This window comes from Apteryx mantelli, chromosome 7 (assembly GCF_036417845.1).
Source record: "Apteryx mantelli isolate bAptMan1 chromosome 7, bAptMan1.hap1, whole genome shotgun sequence".
NCBI classification, from domain to species: Eukaryota; Metazoa; Chordata; class Aves; order Apterygiformes; family Apterygidae; genus Apteryx; species Apteryx mantelli.
Genome location: NC_089984.1, coordinates 22,130,048 through 22,150,902, shown reverse-complemented (window position 1 = coordinate 22,150,902; position 20,855 = coordinate 22,130,048). Strand labels below are relative to the sequence as shown.

The 20,855-nt window shown below is 40.7% G+C and overlaps 1 protein-coding gene across 1 annotated transcript in view; it reads right to left on the bottom strand.

The window, feature by feature from the left end:
• Nucleotides 1-20,855, bottom strand: part of GBF1 (golgi brefeldin A resistant guanine nucleotide exchange factor 1) — a 115,593-nt gene that overhangs the window by 25,880 nt on the left and 68,858 nt on the right. The window contains 12 exon segments of the mRNA XM_067299981.1: nt 86-272; nt 621-815; nt 1,236-1,334; nt 1,939-2,150; nt 3,390-3,558; nt 4,584-4,813; nt 7,964-8,099; nt 13,232-13,330; nt 14,754-14,808; nt 16,633-16,693; nt 17,079-17,187; nt 17,822-17,940. Of these exon segments, the coding sequence (XP_067156082.1) occupies nt 86-272; nt 621-815; nt 1,236-1,334; nt 1,939-2,150; nt 3,390-3,558; nt 4,584-4,813; nt 7,964-8,099; nt 13,232-13,330; nt 14,754-14,808; nt 16,633-16,693; nt 17,079-17,187; nt 17,822-17,940 (1,671 nt within the window).

The window sequence follows — 20,855 nt, the reverse complement described above, 5'->3', positions numbered from 1 at the left end:
CTTATCACATGAGCTACCAAAATGAGATCTGCAGGATTAGCACAAGACTGAGTTAATATCAAAATATCAAAGCAAGGGGTCTTACTATTGCTTGTTTCTTTGGTGCTGTTCACGGCTTCTGTATTAGGTTTGGCAACTTCCTTCTCTTGTTGATGGATGCTGCTCAGCACTTTGGCCTGGCAATGTGCCTCTGTGCTATTTATCACTGTCAACAATGCTTCCAGAGACAGCAGATGGACAGTATACAGTTGTCCAGAAACAGGAAAGGCATTCTGGGAAATAAAATAAATAAATATTAGACAACTTTTATGCCTCTCCATGATGGAGAAAGGAGTTTCCCTCACTGCTTTGGGAACCCAAGAGCACACAACAGAACATCCAAAACTTTCCAAACAAGGCTTTTGAGCATACACTTAATAGTTTAAATCTCTTCTCTTCTGCCTCCAAATGTTAAATGCATTCTTCATCTCTACAACCTACTTATCCGAAATCTTCCATCCACTCCCAAGTCCTGCTTCTGTGCTTAACCTTCTTCTGACTTGGCAGCCTCCCTTTCTGCAACCCTCCTACCCTCGTGGCAGAAGGCTGGCGAGGTAGTGCAAGCCCAGCCCATTCAGCACCTTGGAGAGCAGCTTGGTGAGCTCCTCGAAGAGGTTGGCACAGTAGTAGTCACAGTCGTAGTTAATGTAGAGCTCAGTAGCGAAACTGGGAATCCGCCACAGGTGAACTATGGCTTCCAAAGCCATCTCCTTCATTTCATAGGGCATCTTTGGGTTTTCCACAGTGATTATTTCCATCAACTTCTTGACATACATCTGGCAGAAACACAGGGCAGCTCAGTTTAGGGAAAGAAAAAGGAAAGCAGGACAGTGAATAGCTTTGAGGGCTGCAAAACAGATTTGAGCTTCATCTTCCCACATGATATGTCACACTGCATATTTAATGGTAGCTCATTCTGCAGGAGGTTGTAAAACAGGTTTCAAATGGTTCTACCATTCAGTGAATCTGGATTCCTGGATTTACCATTCTAAAGAATGGTAGGAGAAAGGCAATGTAGTACACACCAGTTTCAAAGACATTTTATTATCTCAACAAGAAAAGGCCTGCACAGCCCACCCACAAACTACTGAGGCATTTATACATAAACTGGTATTTAGACTGCCTCTTACTGCCTTGGCAGTATGCATTTGTCCAAAGAACTATTACTAGGCACCCAGTGATACTCAAAAACTCACCTCCAACTGGAATTTCAGATGCTCTCTCATGCTCTCAAAGAGAAGAAAGCATACCCTGAGGGAGGTTGCATACAGATTGAGCCGTTCAACACTCAGTAGCTGAACAAGAAACAAAAAACGCCCCCAAGAATTACAAAGACTAGTCATCATGTACTATGAGTAGCAGTACTGTGACACTGCAGCCCCCCGAGATCCACACATGGCTTCCCACAGCAATGTTATTTCAGAAAACAATCCCTTATTTAACCTCCTGGTCTTTCTGTGAATGAGGATGAATGTACTTACTTCCCTTCTGCTTACAAGTAGCACTGATTTCCTACTACAACTCTGTTCTTTTGGTAAGCTCACAGATCCCCTTAGTGGTGAAATAACTTGGGAGAAGACCTGCCTTCAAGATGGTCCTTCTGAAATTAATAGCTGGTTATTAGAAAGATCCTGCCTACTACTAAGCTGGTAACTTGCAACCATAATTATTTCAGAACCTGCAGTTATCTCAAACCTGCAACACAGGTTATTGATACATATTATCAAGACCACTGTTTCACTGATGCAACTCAGAACTCTCACTGCAATGTAGCAGAGAACTCATTTGAGGACTGAGACCTGTCAAACCTCAGCATACTAAATTCCAATAGACTATTTAATCCAAATCAGTATCTAAATCCTCAGCGCCATATCCCATGCTAGGATAAGCCAGACTTACTTGAAACAGGTGCCGGCACAACTCTTCCTTCACAAGTCCCAAGAGGGACTGGCAGTTTGCAATGGGGGCCGACTCCAGAGCAACAGTTAGCAGCTGCAGCCCCATATGGATCATCACATCAGAGTTGTGGCGGTCATTAGGGTTTGTGAGTGAGATAAGAAAGCGGAACAGTTCTCTAATACATGGTAGTCCATAGGGGACCAGCGCTGCTCCTGAGGGAAAATAAAAGACACTAGCACTCTAACAACTTTGCTCATGCTTTTTCGTGGTGTTTAACAAGTGGTACAAATCAAATCATTATAGACCAGTTCAGGAACAGGAGTTTAACACCCTCTTAGGAGTGGGTGGCACAGATTAGCGGAAAGCACAGAATCACAGAACAGTTGAGGTTGGAAGGGACCTTAAGAGATCATCCAGTCCAACCCCCCTGCTCAAACAGGGTCACCTACAGCACATTGCCCAGGTGTCCCATGTCCAGGTGGCTTTTGAATATATCCAAGGACGGAGACTCCACTACCTCTCCGGGCGACTTGTTCCAGTACTCCGTCACCCTCACAGTAAAGAAGCTTTTCCTTACATTCAAAGGGAACTTCTTGTGTTTCAGTTTGCGCCCACTGCCTCTCGTTCTGTCACTGGGCATGACCGAGAAGAGTCTGGCCCCATCCTCTTTACACCCTCCCTTCAGATATTTATGCACATTGATAAGAGCCCCCCCTCAGTCTCCTCTTCTTCAGGCTGAACAGTCCCAGCTCTCTGTCTTTCCTCATAAGAGAGATGCTCCAGTCCCTTCATCATCTTAGTAGCCCTCCGCTGGACTCGCTGCAGGAGCTCTATGTCTCTCTTGTACTGGGGAGCCCAGAATTGGATACAGTACTCCAGGTGTGGCCTCACCAGGGCTGAGTAGAAGGGGAGGATCACCTCCCTCGACCTGCTGGCAATGCTCTGCCTAACACAGCCCAGGATACCATTGGCTGTCTTTGCCACGAGGGCATATCGCTGGCTCATGGTCAACTTGTTGTCCACCAGGATTCCCAGGTCCTTCTCCACAGAGCTGCTTTCCAGCAGGTCAGCCCCCAACCTGTACTGGTGCATGGGGTTATTCCTCCCTAGGCATAGGACTCTGCAGTTCCCTTTGTTGAACTCCATGAGGTTCCTCTCTGCCCATCTCTCCAGCCTGTTGAGGTCCCTGTGGATGGCAGCACAGCCCTCTGGTGTATCAACCACTCCTCCCAGTTTTGTATCATCAGGAAACTTGTGGAGAGCGCACTCTGCCCCTTCATCCAGATCACTGATGAATAAGCTGAACAGGACTGGACCCAGTATTGACCCCTGGGGGACACCGCTAGCTACAGGCCTCCAACCAGACTTTGTGCCACTGATCACAACCCTCTGAGCTTTCCCATTCAGCCAGTTTAGCAGAAAGGACTTAAGCAATATTGCCCACTTCTCACCTTCTTTTTGGGAAGACTGAGTAAAACGTACTCCACGGGGATTTACATAATCCATGTCATGAACAGAGGCAGAGTCAGAATGTTCTGCTATGGATGTACACTCCTCTAGTACCTCAGGGATAGACTCAACAGAGGCCGACTGGATCTTCTCCTCCCTCAGACTTTCATTCTTCATTGATAACAATTATTTGAGAAGGAAAAAAGGAAAAGCAAAATAAGTGTTAACAGGCACTAGATAAGCTTAAAAAAAAAAAAAAAAAGAGGCTTATTCACTCACTGTTCCTTCAGAGCTATCAAAAATGTACTGTTCACTCATGGGAGAGAAGTAGGAAAAAAAGATTTAAGATAAAAGGACACCTCTAGCTAATCTGTACCCCCCTCTGCCCTTTCACTTCCATCTAGTTCTTTAACTGTTTTACATTTTTACATCAGCCTTGGTTGTTAGGCTTTAAAAACTTTACTTTGAAGATGCTCCCATAACCTAACAGTTCTTACTGCCAATTAGGTTAGGATTTGGCTTATTTTTCAGTTTTAAATGCTATATAATTTCAACACACTCTTTCTACCTATCTGCCCTTAAATCACCTCAAACAATCCTCCCTCCTTCTTAGCATTTGTACCATTCATAATATCTGCAGGTCTGAAAGGTTCCCTGTGGTCCTAATCTACCCTCTCAGCAATATGTGGTACAGGAGAACTGGAGACAATAAGGAGAAAAACTTATTGACAAAGGCCTTGGTTCAGGTTTGTTATATTTCACACTAACATATGCACATGCACAGGCACCAAAACCTGAATTTCCACAAATTCAAGAAAAATTGTTCACCAAAGATAATGAAAGAGTTCTACAGATTTCACCCCTAACAGTTTCTCCTTTAATTAAGGCCAAAGATATTGACAGAAGTATAACTAGATATGACATGCAATGTTAGGCTGCACAGTTATCTTTTCTGGGCCAGTGGGGATGGTCTTGAGAAAAAACATGGAATGAATGTTTGTGAATTTACAGATCACTTACAGTGAAGGAGGTTTTATTTTGACTCTAAGCCTTGGAATATAGTATAAACAGTATGACGAGAGAGAGAGAGAGAGAGAGAGAGAGAGAGAGAGAGAGAGAGAGAATAAATATGCTAAACCCACAATTAGTTAGGTTGGGAGTTGGAAATTGGAAATCTCCTCAAGTTATCCACATACCTGGATTTCAGGCTGATTTTGGTGTTCAGTGACTTTGGCCTCATTGGAAGGCATTCCTGCATTAAGTCCCAAAGAAGTGACCTGGTCCAAGTCTGTCAGGTCTTCCTTGGAGGCAGTCTGTGACAACAACTCCAAGCCACTGTCTGTAGCAGGGCTGACTGCAGACGAGACATTTTCTGAGCTTCCAGACGAGCTGGGAGAAGGAGCATCTATGAAAGCAACTCCACTTGCTGATGAGAAACAGAAGCAAAAAGATTGGTATAATTCTGTCCCTCAACTACAAGCTCATACACCAAATACAGTAACAAAGGATTGCTTTAATCACTACATCACACCACAAATGATCTCAAACAGTTGCATATTAAAGTGGAACACATGGATAAACCAAGTTCTCTTTTACCAGGTATTAAATGAATCAAATAGATGAACAGGTGAAATGCTAACAGTTTTCCAAATTAAAACACACTAGTTAGAATCTAACAGACTTGGAAAAGAATATAATTCAGTTAAATAAAGGGGGCATGACATTCAGAAAAGGAAAGGGAGCAGGGCAGACGACACTGAAACAAGACTAACAGCAGTCTCTGAAAACAGACAAAATCCAATCCCACAGAAGTTCTTGAAGAACCGGACATTGAAGAAGCAGAACAAAGTATGCTGGCAGAACAATTATCAAAACAAAGCTTTCATATTTAGCTTGCTCTGCTGGATCTACACTTACACATTTCCAAAAACCTGAGAAGCTTTTGCTTTCAACATTTACGTTTTTCAAACTATGCTTCTCATGATGAAGGATGCACCTTCTCATCAAGCAGACAGAAGTCATGGTGAAATAAAACAGAAGTCATCATCATGAAGTGAAGTGCACCATCCTTTCTCATCACTTCCTTTCATTTTAATGTTTAGCAGTACGTATGTCAAGTATCCTGGCATCCTTAGCTATTCATTCAGGAACTAAAATATATTTGTTAGGAAAATATACTTATTACTAAACTAAATCAACACAGTAAGTCCCACGATTACCAAGTGACTGACAGGACTCAGCAAATACACAACATGAGTACATAAAAACAAAAAGAAAAAATAAAAACAATCATAGTTCTGATCCACTGGACCAAAGCCTGTTATCATTCTTGAATACAAGTAACACCAAGTTAAAAAATGCTTTTCACAAAGGCTTGAGAAGTTTGGCTATTTGCTTTGATAACTCTTCAGTACTTCTGAACTAAGAATTTTTTACATTGCAAGATAAGAGGGAACAGGTAGGGTTTCTATAATCAAAAAGCAATGGGAAAATAGCCTGAAAGGCATATTTTACACTTTGATACAATGGCACAACCAATTTAAAGACCTGCATCAAGAATAAGTCATTCCTTTGACATGAATTTTTTTTTAATTAGATGGAAAGGCAATACCTTTAATTCTCCTTAAAGAAGCAGAATTGCAATGGAATCCAAATGAGTATGAAAAGGATCAGTGAATATTTTTATTATTTCTAAATGTGAGACGATACTCCAAGAATCAAAATTTTTCTTTAAGAAGAAACCATGCATTTGCAGGACTCATAGTTCTGAGGAAAACTTAAAAAATTTAAAACAAATATTTAAAAAAAGAGAAGATACAACACAGCACGGTAATAAAAAAAAGTGCACAAACCAGAGTTATGTTATGAATTTACATGTGAAATGTGTATGGTTTTGCACAGTGGCATGTTTTATTGCTGACTTGATTTTTGAAAATTCCTTAAAGTGGCAGGAGTTCACCTGATTTTTAAGAAATGAATGGAATAAATCAGTTTTGTATTCTTTTCCCTCACTTGTTAAGCCACAATTCTAGCCTAAAAAGGTTAATTATTGCATCACCTAGCATTACAAGGTCAGAGTTAATGCCACGCTTTCTAATATAATTCAGTTTTCTCTCCAAAGTGCTACAGGAGTTATAACACCGTTTAATGGAATTTAATACCTATTCTAAGACTTAAATATAATAATAATTTATGTGGGGGTAAGCTCCCCCATCTGGATGTCTGTTTTGAGCTGTATGCAGTTTGCTTTCATTTATTATTTTCTTAGTTTTCACCAACTATGCTGTTGTGTAAAAACATATCTGGAATCTTTCACACTATGCTGAATACTTCCCTGTGATGGAATAAGTGTCAGAACTACGTATTTCACACAGCTATTGTTGCAATCTTTGTGTCTGCTTCCTTTCACTGTTAGTGTTTGACTCGTCAAAGTTCAGAGCACACATAAGACAAAATACTTTGCGGTCAAAGGGACTCATCTATCCAGATAAAAAGGTTAAAAATGGTTATAACTATTTAGTTTACTCCTACACAACCATAGGATATACAAGTTCCCCAACTCTACATTCTCGAGCTCATAGCACTAGTTATATTTCCTATCAGTTCTGTGAGCTGAGCTGAAGCACATACAAAAGGATTCCTGTGCACTCCCCTTGGTTTCTTGCACACAAACCTTCTTCAGGTCCTTTATGCTGCTCCCTCTACTTTCTTTCTACATAACTCCTGATGCCTTCCTATGATATCTCTGTTTAGTGTTTAAACTAGCCTCTACTAGTTTAGCTACTAGAATAGCCTCTACTGTTCTCATAACAGTTTGAAGTGCACTCCATCTTTCCCTGTCCCTTAATGTGTGTAGCCCCATGGCTTTTATTCAAATTTCATGGTCTGTGTGTGTGCGCGCACTTTCAACCTTAATGTCTGTATGAGAGATGTATGCACCTGTCCATCTTCAATACCTAGGTCTCTGCACATCCCTCATTTCCTCCTGTCTATCTTCCCCAGAATCTCACTTTGCTCTTCCCTCATTTATCACCACTCCCAGCCTCTTTAGCATTCTTCAGGAAAAGAAGAAAGAATAAATCACTTAAGTCAGCAATTTTCAGTTGAAGGCAACCACAATGCAATCCTTTAGCCACTACCTTCTCCCCACTTTCAGTCCCCTTAGACCTTCTCTTGCCACTGTTCTTGTTCTCAATGTCTTCCATGTACCTGCTGCACCCTCCACCTCCTCCCCACCATATGGCCTCTGCTGCACGTAACCTCACTCAGCCACCTCTCCAGGTCCTCATTCCATTCTCTGCAAGTCATCCCTCTAAGGCACACTGAAGACAGAGAAATGCTGTCAAGTTAGCCATAGGACTCTGCTTTGGTCCATCAGCCAGTATTTCATCTTCTTCAAATTCCTCTCCAAGCTATGACCTGTTTATTGCAACAGTCACTGAGAACTAAAAATGTAAAGCAGAAGAACAGGTTAATAGAAATAAAATAAAGCTAAAGATTCAAAGAAAAAACAAATTAAACCAAAAAAACTCTAGAACAGATGCTATCTGGTCTCCGGAAACATATTTCAACCTACCTGTGGCATTACTACCATTGGTTACTGCTTGTTCTGTCCCAGGAGAGACCTTAGTTACATGACGAGGAGGCCTTGGTGATCTCTTCTGCTTTTTCCATTTTGATGAATCGCTCATTCCTCCAGCTCTCATCTTCAACTGAAAACCATAAATCATTAGGAATATCAGTATGGCAAAATCACATAGCACAACAAATCACACAAGCCAACTGAAAAAGGCTGTCTCAAAACCATGAAAGTCAGGCAACAGTAACCAAATATATCATACAAATTAATCAGCACCTCAGAATCATGCAAACCAGCCCACGACTCCTCACTGCCCACATATTAGCCAGCAACTCCATGCCTGAATCAAGGGACAATCTGCTGCAGCTACTCTACTACAATATATACCTACAGTCCAAGTACCACAGCACTCCCTCTTCCCTATCCATGCCTCCCAGTTTTATATTAGGATAAAAATTCTCTTAGACCATCATGCACATCTCAAATCTCGTTGCTTTTGCCAATATTCCCAGAGTTATTTAGGGCATCAATTAAAACATATAAGCATGTACTAGTTAGGCCTGGCATTCAATTAAACTTCTACCATTTATATACAAAGGTTGCAAATGAAGCCTGAGCATTCAGTCCAACTTTGGGCAACCTGCAGCTCTGTCAATCATCTCTAGTCTCAATTTATTCTTCATCTTTGAAGCAACGCCATCTTCACTTTCCTCTAGGAATCTCTTTCACTATTAAACAGTGTTTCCATAATACCTCCCTTACTCCTGGTGCATGATACATTGCAAACATCACCCTAGTGGCTTAAAAATGTGTTCTGCCTTCACCTGCCTTCTGTCATTATTCCTCTTCAGTTCTATGTCTAACTTAATGGTTGATTTCTTTATTGACCAGGATACTCTTTCAAGTTCTTATGTAAATCTTCAATTGGGCAGACAAGAACCATGACAGGACCAAGACAGACTGTGTGGTCTTTTGCTGCAGTGCAGTTACTTGCAGGCATGCACAGACATTCCAGAACTTCAGCAATATGATATTTAGTCACACTGACAAGGGCAATGGCAGGCCTGGAAACAGCTTCTTTCTAAAATATTTTCATCTAAGTGCAGGATTACCTGCTTTTTACTCTTATCTGATAGCTGCTTTTCTGATCCTGTCAGATCTCTTCACTTTGGGATGAAAGTTTAAACACTGTGAACAGGTACCCTGCGTGTACTGGAAACCATTAAGCAAGTGTCAGTACCAGTTCCCACTTGGTATTTTTCTTTGTAAAATTATTTATCCCAGTCAATTTATATTTTAAGCTTATTTTAATATTCTTGTCTTACTACTTCTTCAGGTATTCTTACTTCTTGTACCAGCAGTATCAGATTTAAATTCTCTAGAAGATAGCTATTTTCTTTAGTGTCTTCATTTTCTGCCTTCAGTACAATTCTTTAACTTCCCTCGTGCCAGCTATTACTCTTCTTAAATGTCAGTTAACCTTACAGGTTCCACTACTGTTTTTCCATCTCATTCCCTTTTCCATCTAGAATTCTAACTCACTGTACACGGCATAATTTTTCTCATTTAAACAAAGCTTGTGAAAATGTTATGTCCCAGTGTGGTAAACCATTTGTGTAACTTTTCTTTGCACCACAAATTCTATTTGTTTAACTACTAATCCCTAAGTTTTAGCTATGCTACAGTTTCTTTGAGCTAGTTAATTAAGAACAGATTCAGAACTGCTTTGTCCCTTGCTATTTCTTCCAAATTTTGACGCAAGAACCTCATTCTAAATTTTTTTCTCTTCTAAAATACACTTGCATGACAAACACAGCTATAATGTAAAATTATAAAGGTTTCAAATGTTTTTAAAAAGCTTACAGAGAGCTAACAAAATTCTTATGTGAAAGGATTGCAATCTCATCTTTCTTACTCCCCAGTTCATAGGGCTATAAAATACTTGTTATCTTTCATTCTTGCTAATCCCTAATATTTCATCTCTATTAGTTTCACTTTCATTTTAAAATCTCTTTGAGCCTTAAATATTACCAATAGATTTATGCCTTGAAGGCTTAAGCAGCTAATTGGACCACATTGTTTTATTTTACCCACTAACTGCTCTACAAATAGCCATATTTAAATTTTCTCCTTTTTAGTAATGTACAAAAAAAAAAAAATCTAAAGGCTTTTACAGTCCACTTTACCAAATTGCTGGAAACATGAAGGAAACCTGACAACCTTATGCGTTAAAACCCAAGAAAGTTTGTTGCACAGAATTCCAGAATTACAGACTTTGCTTCTGGCTACTATATCCTGTTTCTGTTACCATCATTTGCCAGGTAAAGAGTCATTCACTAATAAAAATAAGGAAAAAAAAAAAGAATCAACAAAACAGGTCTAAGATCTTGTTAGATATTAACCATGTTGGTGCCACTGCTTTTACCCTCAGCCATGCTCCTGAGGCGCAAATAACTTCTGAAACATCCCATCAAAAGCTCCAAGCAGACAGTCTGATTGCTATTTCTGACCTCCACTTTCACACAATACCGAATTCTATTTCGGTTCAAAATCAGCCCTCATGAAAAAGATACAAGGGATTAAACATACAAAGAAGTTAAACTTCTGAAGAGTTCTGAGGAGTCCTTCAACACAAGGACCTAGACTCCCTCAAACAATACCCATTTTCAATGATTGTGTTGTGCTTTGTACTGATTCCAGGATTTTCCTCTTGAAGTTTAAGAATCACATGCATGTCTGCCATCATTTTGGCCAAGCTACACCATCTTTTACAGACTCAGTCAAAATAGCCTCACAAGGACATGAAAACATTAGGTCAGGGAAGGAAAAAACGCTCTCAGACATGTTTTTTCATAATTTATCCTGAACATTTAATCAAAGTATAAAGATTCAGACAAGCATCTAAGGTTATTTACTTTTTTTGGACAATTTAATGGACAGGTGAGATTACCCAGTAGGTCTTTTACCATCCAGTGTTCCATATTCTGCACAATCAGAAATCATTTTAATAGGCCATCTCCCCAAAATAAGAGATAGCAAACTACAATGATAATTGTATAACTTACAAAAAGTTTGCAGAAGCATTGTTTAATAGACATCTGTTTAATCTCTGCCAAGTAGCTATATGTTGTTTAAACAAACTCAAAGTTTAGGATATGAAAGGATAACAAAAGTAACATCTTTTTTCATTCTGTATTTTGTACTGAATTAAAATGTAACGAGTCCATGAATTCCTTACCTTTTTATGATCACATAAAGGTGACAAAAAGCTTCCACAATTTCTCATTGACAAAAGGAACTATTGTTAATGCTTGTTTTACCTTCAGCACCAAGGTAGTTTTCTGATTTTGCTAGAAAGACTGGTTACATGTTAACAGGCTGAGATTTTAAACCTAAGATTTCCTTCCTGACCAAATGCTGCAGGCAATAGCATTTAATATATCATTTTAAAAACCCTGAATTTTAAACAACATCTAAAACTCTCCTTCCCTCTCTAATGCTCAGTGATATTAGAGTTGCATTATTTTCCTAGTTATCAGCATTCTTCAGATGGGATTAGGTTTGTGTTGCCGAAGTAAACACAATTGAATTTGGTATTTAAAAAGCATTCCTTACAAATCAAAGAAGAAAGAAAGCTCAGAGCTACTCCTTCTCTATCTTGGAAGTCAGTACAGAATCCATTACGTTTATCCAAATTACCTTGCATAAAGAAATGTGCGCACAAAACAGTAGAAGTAAAAAATGAGAAGACTCCTAATGCTTCCTTTGAAAGATGTGGCTGTAACAATAAAATGCCAGCTCAGGGCTAGGAAAGTGAAGAAAAATGTAATACTACAAAGTTCTTTCTAAAGGGTCTGGGAGACCTCATTTTTCCACAAGCCACCTTACCTGTACTCGTTTGTTTTTCCATAAGATACTGTAAGCCTCAAGAAAAAAGGGCAGGGGCCAATGATTAGTAACTAAAGCAATTATACTAAAACATGAGCTCATTCTAGATGCAGCATGGAACTGGTCAGCACACCCAGTGGCGTTCAAGACACAACAGCATGCAGAGAGAATGCAGTCCATGATCCAAGTCCTGGAGACACTGACGCAGTCCTACCATCTCACTCACCTACTTGCCTGTACTGCAACAACTAATGAATTTTATTTGGTGAAACACATTTATGTATCTTACACAACTATGAACATAATCCACTCCCCACTCCACTCTGTGGAAATGCAGATTTGGGTTCCTGACTCCCACCTCAAAAGCCAGTGTTTAGCTGCAATACCTTCTACCGTTAAGGGAAACATTTCTTAGCCTCTTTTACTGTGCAACTCTGAGTAAATCTGGGAGCCTCCAGCCATGGTCTTTCCAAACTATCCTGACCATAGGCCGAAGAAATAACAAAGGCATCTCTAAATGTTCATTTCAGCACTATCTGGACCAAAAGGCATAAAGGGCAGACAGAACTAAATCTGGATTGAGTTTATGCACCAACATGGAAAACCAAGGGGGGTTTAGATAGAACCAAAGGGTTCTAAGCTAGTTTCTCATGGCTTCTGTGATCATTCCAAAAATAACAGGTTACAGGCCTAAAACACTTCTTTAAAACTATTTTTCAGGGAAACTGGCAGGTCCTAACATGTTTCATAATTCAGTATGGCCCCACTCATCCCCCATTAGAAAATACTGTGATGGGAACCATATTTAGTTCTGCAGAAACATGGCTAAAGACATGGAAAATGTACAGCAATCTATTTCAAAAAAATTGAGTACTGAACTCAAATCAGTTGCCCCTGTACCAAGCGACAAAGCTCAGAGATTCACCTTGAGTAATACTGTCTAATGCATTAATGCTGGGTCAAGAGACTCTTCAGGTATGCTACTACTTCTATAATCAACATAAATAGCTAGAGCATACAACACTTGGTCTTCAGGGAAGTAATCTACTTTTTTAATATGTTTCTTCAGTTTTTCACTGTCACAGAGGACTTAATCTTTGCCTACACCCTCCCACTCCCTTCCTTCAGAGGACTCCGTGATGGTGTCTTGGATGCCACTTACCAAGACACTGAATGGTACAGTAAAACAAGGCTGTCTCCCTCCCGAACCTGCTGCAGCTGGAGCCACAACACTGCAAAGCAACCACAGCATGCATTCTCCCCAAAAGCCATGCTGTGTCAAATGAGTGGAGGGAGATTTGCTACACACAACATAACTGTCTCCCACATGGTGTTTACAAGGTAAGAAGGGAGTGAGGGAAGAAGGGAGAGAGAGACCTTCAGGTTCTTAAAGAGCAGTACCCTCTCTAATTGGTTCAGGGCTTTGGGCTGTTCCCCACTACTTAGTTCCAGTTTGTTGAGGAGACAGGAAGAGATCTGTGAAAGATAGGCAAATGCATGGTTTAAACAAAGCAAAATAAACCCAAAGAGAAGAATAACCTGGCAGGGTGTAAGGCTCCAGGGGAGACTCCTGGCATGCAGAGCAAACAGACAGTACAAGGTAACTGCATAGATCAGACACAAGACACAACATCACTTTACTGAGCTGGGAGCAGCCATCACTTGATAAGGGAAGGCTTCCTGAATTTAAATTCACTTTCACATTACGCCTTCTGTACAGACGAGGACGAATTCTGGCATTTGCAGTAAGTCACCCTGTTCTCTTTTAGCTTTCTTTAGGCTAACCTACATGCAGCACAATCCTTGCCACTCTCCTCCAACAGCAAGGGAAACAAGAGATCATGATATCACTAGGTTACTGCGCAAGAATTAAAGCCCCAAGGTGGTTTCAGATTCCTAAAAATAAGCATATTTGATCTTCCAAAACACTGCTGTACTGGCTCTGAAATGTAAATTTACCCAACTTTGTCACTTTTCTCATGCCACTCAAAAAGAGTGGGAGTTACATGTTATAAACAACATGTTCAGTATAAGCTCAGAGGTAGCTATCTCTTCTCTAGCACTCTTCCCCACCCTGTTACTCTCAATACTAGAATCCTGTATTTTTACTGACATTCTTTATACTCCTGATGGAGTTCCTCAGGTGGGTTGCCTCCATCTAAGAAAATACTACTTTAATAAACGTGTGAAGTCACATTCATGGTATTTGTTCTACTGCATCCAGCTGCTAAAAACTCACTGGAAAGGGTGAGCTAGTGTTGGTGAACAAAACCTGGACCTTTCACCCTCGAAGGCTGTGGGGAAAGGGAGAAAGAAAGAGCAGGCTGCTCTGGTTTGGCTGCTAACAACAGAGATGGGACTGTCCCTCTGAACTAAGGTTTTCATTACAGAGTGCTGCCCCTTCTAAAAACCATCAAAGTTTTTCCTACAATAGCCCAATTTCATAATGCTTTCATGGCTATCTTACCAGCCTCAAAAAAATTCCTTTCTACTTAAGAAGAACTGGAACGTCTTGAAAGCACAGTGTTAGACTTGTGGTAAATAACGAAGGATAAGAAAGAAGCCGGAGAGACAGCAGAAGACAGCAAAAGTTTGGAAGACATTACCATCAGGTCCCAAGACTTGTTGGGGCTTTCTTGCCCAAAGAAGCTGATGGCTGTTCCCAGAATCCAGTCTGACTCACCTAGGCAACAGCATCACTGACAAGATTCACTGCTGGACTATGTGGGCATAATTCCACAGAATTAATGAAGTTGTGTCCATTTATGCTGTTAAACATGCTCCTTCATAAACTAAAGACTTGCAGGAACGAAGAAACACAAGTGTGAAAGCAAACAGTATAGAGATGAGTGCAAGCCCGAGATAGGAGCAGAACAGCCAATACAGAACTGAGCCTTACCTTCTTCATATTAGTCCCCATGTAGCTTTTAGGCTCTTCTTTAAACTGAGGCAATCTGAAAGACAAGGCACAAGCCAAAATTCACAAGCTTCCTTAGGTTGACAGGAAGGAAAAAAAATGATTTTTTTTTTTTTTTTTTCAGTCAGGCTGCAGATGCCAGAAAACCAAAATCAGCTTTTCTTTGCAAAGAGGGACTCTCCCCATTTCTTATTCTGCCAGAAGATGCATGGAAAAAGACAGTCTAGATGGGAGGCTCTTTGCAAGCCATTCACCATTACTGTTAATGGCAGTTCAACCATATTGATCTTCAGTGCTAATGGTCATGCAAGTGCAGTTTCTTTTCCTTCAGGATATGTTTTCAGCACTAGACTAACTAGATTAGTTCAAAACAGGTTTCATTAATGCTGCTATAAACAGCTGCTGAGCCAGAGTGTCATCCATACCAGGACTCTTACAGTTTCAGCATTGCTAGTCATGGCAGCTCTTCTCATTAACTTATCTGGAAATGCTAGTGGTTATCCTCCATTCTGAACCATATGAACAGAATTACAGTGCAAACTGGATCTAAGTTTAAGCTGAATGCTTTGAGTTAAGCAGTCCCTCTCTTGGAAGTAAAGGAGGTAGACAGCTCTCACCTGTGCTACCGAACGATCTCCAGAACAAACATTTACACCTCTACAACTCCACACACCCTGCTCTCCCCTCTGTTCCTTTACTACATTTCTATCTTCACTTGCTGAAGGGATGCAAGCCTGCAGCACAGCTTTGGCTGTTCCTCTTTCTGAAAAGCAAGATGACAATACTCAAAAAATAAACAGGGAGCCAAACCATCCCCACAGCTGCTGCCTTTGCCTTGCTTCTGTGTCCCAATGTCCACAGGCACCGCTAATTTCAGCTACTATTTTGCCACCTTTCCTGAAAAGAAGTGTGTCTCCGAGCCATACTGAGAAGAATGACAAAGGAGACTATACACAATAAGTAATGAATAAGCACTATGTCAAATTCACGTATGTATTTGGAGAAAAAGAAAGTGACACTGTCTCTCCCCTTTGATAATACTTGCTTCTGACTCTGCCCTACATTCATCCAGTGCTCTACATAACAGGATGCACAAAGGAAACAAATCCTGAGAACTCACTGGAGCTGAGTGCGACAATAGAAGAAAATGATTATCACAGCTGCGTTTCAGAAGCGAGCAGGTTTATTACAATCCTTTCCTACTAAAATTAGATTAATAATAGATTAATTAAAATTAATATAGAAATACTATTTCTATAGCTGCACAAACCCGCCTTACAACACTCAGAGAAAAATCTATGATTACTTCACAGGTCTGGAGAAACAGTTTTGAAGTTAAATAACTTGTTCGAGTTTAAAAAGGAGGGGTAACCTTAATAATTACCTGAAAGGTGCTGAAAAGGGCAGAACATTTATCCACAAGACATATGATCTCAGAGTTTAGAATTCTCTTTGATATGTGAGGTCAAAGCTCTCAACTTGAATTCAACATATGACTATTCAACACTATTTCTATTCTCTCTTCCAAAGAGAACTATATTTTTTAGAGCACTGTTTTTTTGAAGTGAAGTTTGCATTCTCTGTCCTTAAAGAACTGGTTCCCTATCCTAAAGCTCTTCATTACTTGGCTGTCCATCGCTCCTCAAAGGACACCATAAACCATGCAACTTTGCCTACCTCATTCTCCCCACAGTCTGAAAGGGTCAGCCCAAGAGAAAAGGGCCAAATCCTTTATCCCCTTCCACCTCTAAATAATGGCCATTTCAGATGATTTTTCTGAGGCCCTTAAGTGGAAGTGTGGAATCCTTCTGTCCTTAGAGGGCCATCTCAGCAATGCTGAGGCAAACACAAGCAGGTTTACCTTGTGAAGAGCAGCTGCACCATGTCGACCAGAGTGTGCTCTGCAGATTTTCTCAATAACTCTGCGAAGACAAAAACAAATAACACAGGTGTCATTACTCAGTGTGATATTATCAAGAGGCTTCTTCAAGCAGACTCCCCTCCGAGCCTTGTTTACAGAGATTACGGCAAATTTATTAAAACCAGCTCCAGGACTGCATTACTGCAAATGGGCATATAATCACAAGGTGGCGCCACAAAGCTGAGGAAAAAAAGGAGTCAGTCAAAAGTTGTAAAATGAACTCTTAACACCTAACAAGTTTTACATGAAGTTGTAGAGAGACACAACAATACAAAGCTCAGCAGGTTTCCACAGTTGCGTTTTCTATAATAGAACCAGTCAACTAATGCTGAGGAGATCAGACCATTTCTTAGGAGTAACCATTGCAGAAACATGAGCAAACCTACCGCTGAGTCTCATTTCAAAGCATATGCGGAAACAGGACTGCATTATCTCACACACAGATTCATTGGTGAGGTGGGCTCCCACTGGAGTAAGCAGCAACGTTCTCAAAACCTGTAAAGAACAGTGCGTGTATGTCACATAGTACCAATGCCATTTGCATGCATGTCCAAGAGAAGGCTGGCTCCCTCAAGAAGGCCTCCCTGGAATTACTGCCTTGAGCAGAAAGCATAAGAGTTTCCCAGAAGTCATTTCAATCTTAACGCTGTGCGCAAGAACAGAAAGATTAAAAGTCGAGAATGATTTCCCAGCCTACTTCTAAAAGAGGCCTGATATGCTGCATACCACCCAACACTTAAATTCAGTAACTAGCGTTCTGCCCAAAAGTAAATAGACCAGAACAGTATAGCTCATAGGTTTGTCTCTACAAAGACTTTTTCTCAAAATAAGTTTGTGAGCTCCATATGCTTACCTTCCCCCTCTCCAGCAGAGACCACGCACAAGGTGGAATTATCAAGGCTACCACATATCAAACCTTTGATTTAAAATCATTTCATTTAAGCTTTTAATTATTTTCATTTGGAAAAGCTTTTACCACAGGTATATGAGCCATCTGTTTAAAAATAAAGTCTGTCACTAAGCTCCTGCAGAGTCAAAACACTGCTCTCTCCTCCTCAGCTCCATGTAACAGGATACGGTCCACAATGGGCAGCAGCCATTATGGTAATTACCATTTCTCTCCACTTACCTGTAGGATTTTCATCAGGACGACCTCATCACTTGCATGATCTGTGCCCACAAATCGGGCATGAGTGACAGCATCTGCCATATTCTCCATTCCCTCAGCTGTGCCCTCATGGCTGGGATCTGAGTAACAGAATAAAAATACATGACAGGGAAAGGCCACCTACAGCTTGTCACCTCTATGGGGAGACATCCACACAGAGATACTTTGCTTCCATCTGCTACCTTAATTTCTGTGACTCAGACTAAGCAGACTGCACAAGAGAGAAACTCACCTCCCACTAACAGAAAGACTTTTTAGTACTGGGAGCTTTCAGCAAGACTTTATCAAAAATCTGTTTACACTTTCAGAAAGATGTGACTTAACAAACCACGGCAAGAGAAAAGAATTATAATTCAGTTTGTTACTGGCTCTACACTCTTTTAGATGTTAGTTTGTAAGACCGTGTCTTCTCCCTTACAATATAGCACAGTCAGCTGTTAAATACATTCAATTTTTCCCTGTGGTGGAGAGAAAACAGATTTTAAGCATACGGAACCCTAAACTTACTCCCACAAGGACAAACTGTCAGTTTCCACTAGACTGGGAAGGAAATTGCCTCTCATTCTACATCCCTCCCAAGGAATAGGATCTGGTTAAGGAATGGACCAGTAGTTTTCCCCAGAGAAAACAGTAGACGGACACCATCCTGGTTTCGATATCAGAGTTGCAGGCCTCCCACTTCAATCATTCATCAAGGCTCCTCTCTCCATTTCAGTCTTTTGTAGCTACAAACAATGGTGCATTTGAGAGAATGTTTGGGACAAGATTGTTGCTAGTAACCGTATCTTGTGCTACATTACAGCGGCTTCAGAAAAGCTGCCTCCAGCTTTGATTTCATTCTCACTTAAACAACACTGCACTGGGCAAGAATCTTGTTACCTTCCTACCTAAACAGCCATTAGGAAAGAAAGGAGACAATCTAAACACCAGCTAATACCTCATTAGTTGGTGATGGGGCCTCTTGAACTCCAGCAAGAATGAAGCTGATGGAGGAACCAAGCAAGGCTTCGTACACTTTGCAGAGAAGCCTTTGCAGACTCCCTCTTTGACTCCAGTTGTATTCACACCTAAGAGCTAAACCCTAGGCATTAAAGAAAACTGTCCTTATTGTGGTCCATGTTCCAAAGAGAGCAGCATCCACCATACTGGGTGGATTCTGAAGAGCTGCAGGGTAAGAAACTTTTCATAGTTGAACAAAACTGAAGTGGCATCAGTGCACATGAGAATCCCATCAGTTTGCACAGGAATAGCACCTCCCCTTTCCCTTATCTCACACGTGTGAGAGAAGATCTGCCCTACTGAGAGCAGACCTTGCCTACTTTTGACACGTCTTTCTCTCTCTGACTCTCTCACAGATCTTGCATGGTTCAGAGTGAATTCCTCTCCTGAGTTGCTAGTCAAGCCTCACTGAGCCATCAGGGAGTCCATTCAAAGACTGACCCATCATTTTTACCTGCTTCACTGGCACTACTCAACAAGACACCAAACAGTGACACTGGGAAGCATCAGCTGAGACACCTGGCTGACAAAGGCACTTCTCTTTGTACCATCTATAAGTGCTTATATTCCAGTTAGAAGCTACCACTCTTCTACACTAGAGGCAATAAAATTAAGACATACGTTGGTGCTCCATGCACCCTGATTCACAATTGAGCATATTAGCTTAAACTATCAGCGGTGATGTGGGATTATCCTAAACTGCCTCAATTAAATCAGACAGACCAGTGTGGTTACAATGCCAGCAGCTACATTAACATCACTGTTAACCAACCTCAATACTATAGCAGAAAGAAGCTAAAAGGGCATCAAGAGGGGGGAAAAAAAAACAACCCAAAACTGAAACACACTTGCTGCAGAAAAGGCTTCAAAATGCAGAACAAGCAGGTTCATTCACTGCCACCTCTTCCACTAGGTCTGACTTGCTCTGGGATTGGGGACATATTTAGCAGTGGTTATGGATAAGTAGTCCATGTGAAAAGGAAATGCAAGCAAGTTGTGTGAATGCTTCTTTAACAGATCTGTGACCGCCGCTTCACTGTTCTATCCCTTACTTTCAATGCTAATAAACACACCTCTCTCCCAACACACATCACGCCTGGCTACTTCAGTCCTGGGTCCCTGGAACAGCTCCACAAATTCAGCTCAATTTATAAAGCCTCTTGAGTTCAATTAAAAGCACAGATATTTCTACTTTGCAGAAACAAGATAGAGCAAAGATCAACACATTTCTTTGTTCCCTGGTGAAAAAACAGTACGGAAAGACATGTCAATGCCTGCTCAGAATTACTAATAAAAGGAAGTTTTTGTGAAGTAGAATTCAGACTTGAAGACTGTCACCTGTGATGCAAAGATTTGGAGACCTCCATCTAGACTTACACATTTCATATGGGGTGCACTCCCACAACAGGCAGGCAAAGCAAAAAGCGGAAAGCAGAAAATCCAGGCTCTTAACCTTCAGAGAAATCTAGGAAAGCCAGAAGCCTGCTCAGTAAGACCTTTAAAGGAACTGAAATAAATCACCAAGGTGACCAAGAAGGTAGAGGGGAGAACACGCTTTTAACTCTCCAAATGGCAAGTCTTGTTGGAAGCTGAGCAACAGCTACCCACCTACAGGTACGCAGTTTCCAGGTGCGTCAGAGAAAGTTAACTTCAGAAACAGAGATCCAGAAAACTGCTATGGACACACTGTGGTAATAATCACAGTAAAAGCACATATTTTTTTCTGAGGAAAATATAACAAATAATTTTGAAATTCAACCACTGGTCTTCCTATAGCTCAGGTTTGAGCTCATAAAAAGACTGACATCTAGCTGTAGTGCATAACTGATGAATAAGGAAATAACTAATCCAATGGATAAAAACCAATGAATTTAGAATTAACACAAAGTTTTCTTGTGCTTTAAAAATTATTATGGCATTTTTCAAATACCACTCTTGAAACAATAGTGCTTATTTCAGAGCAGAGGACAACCTCTGTAATGCTAACTATTCCTAT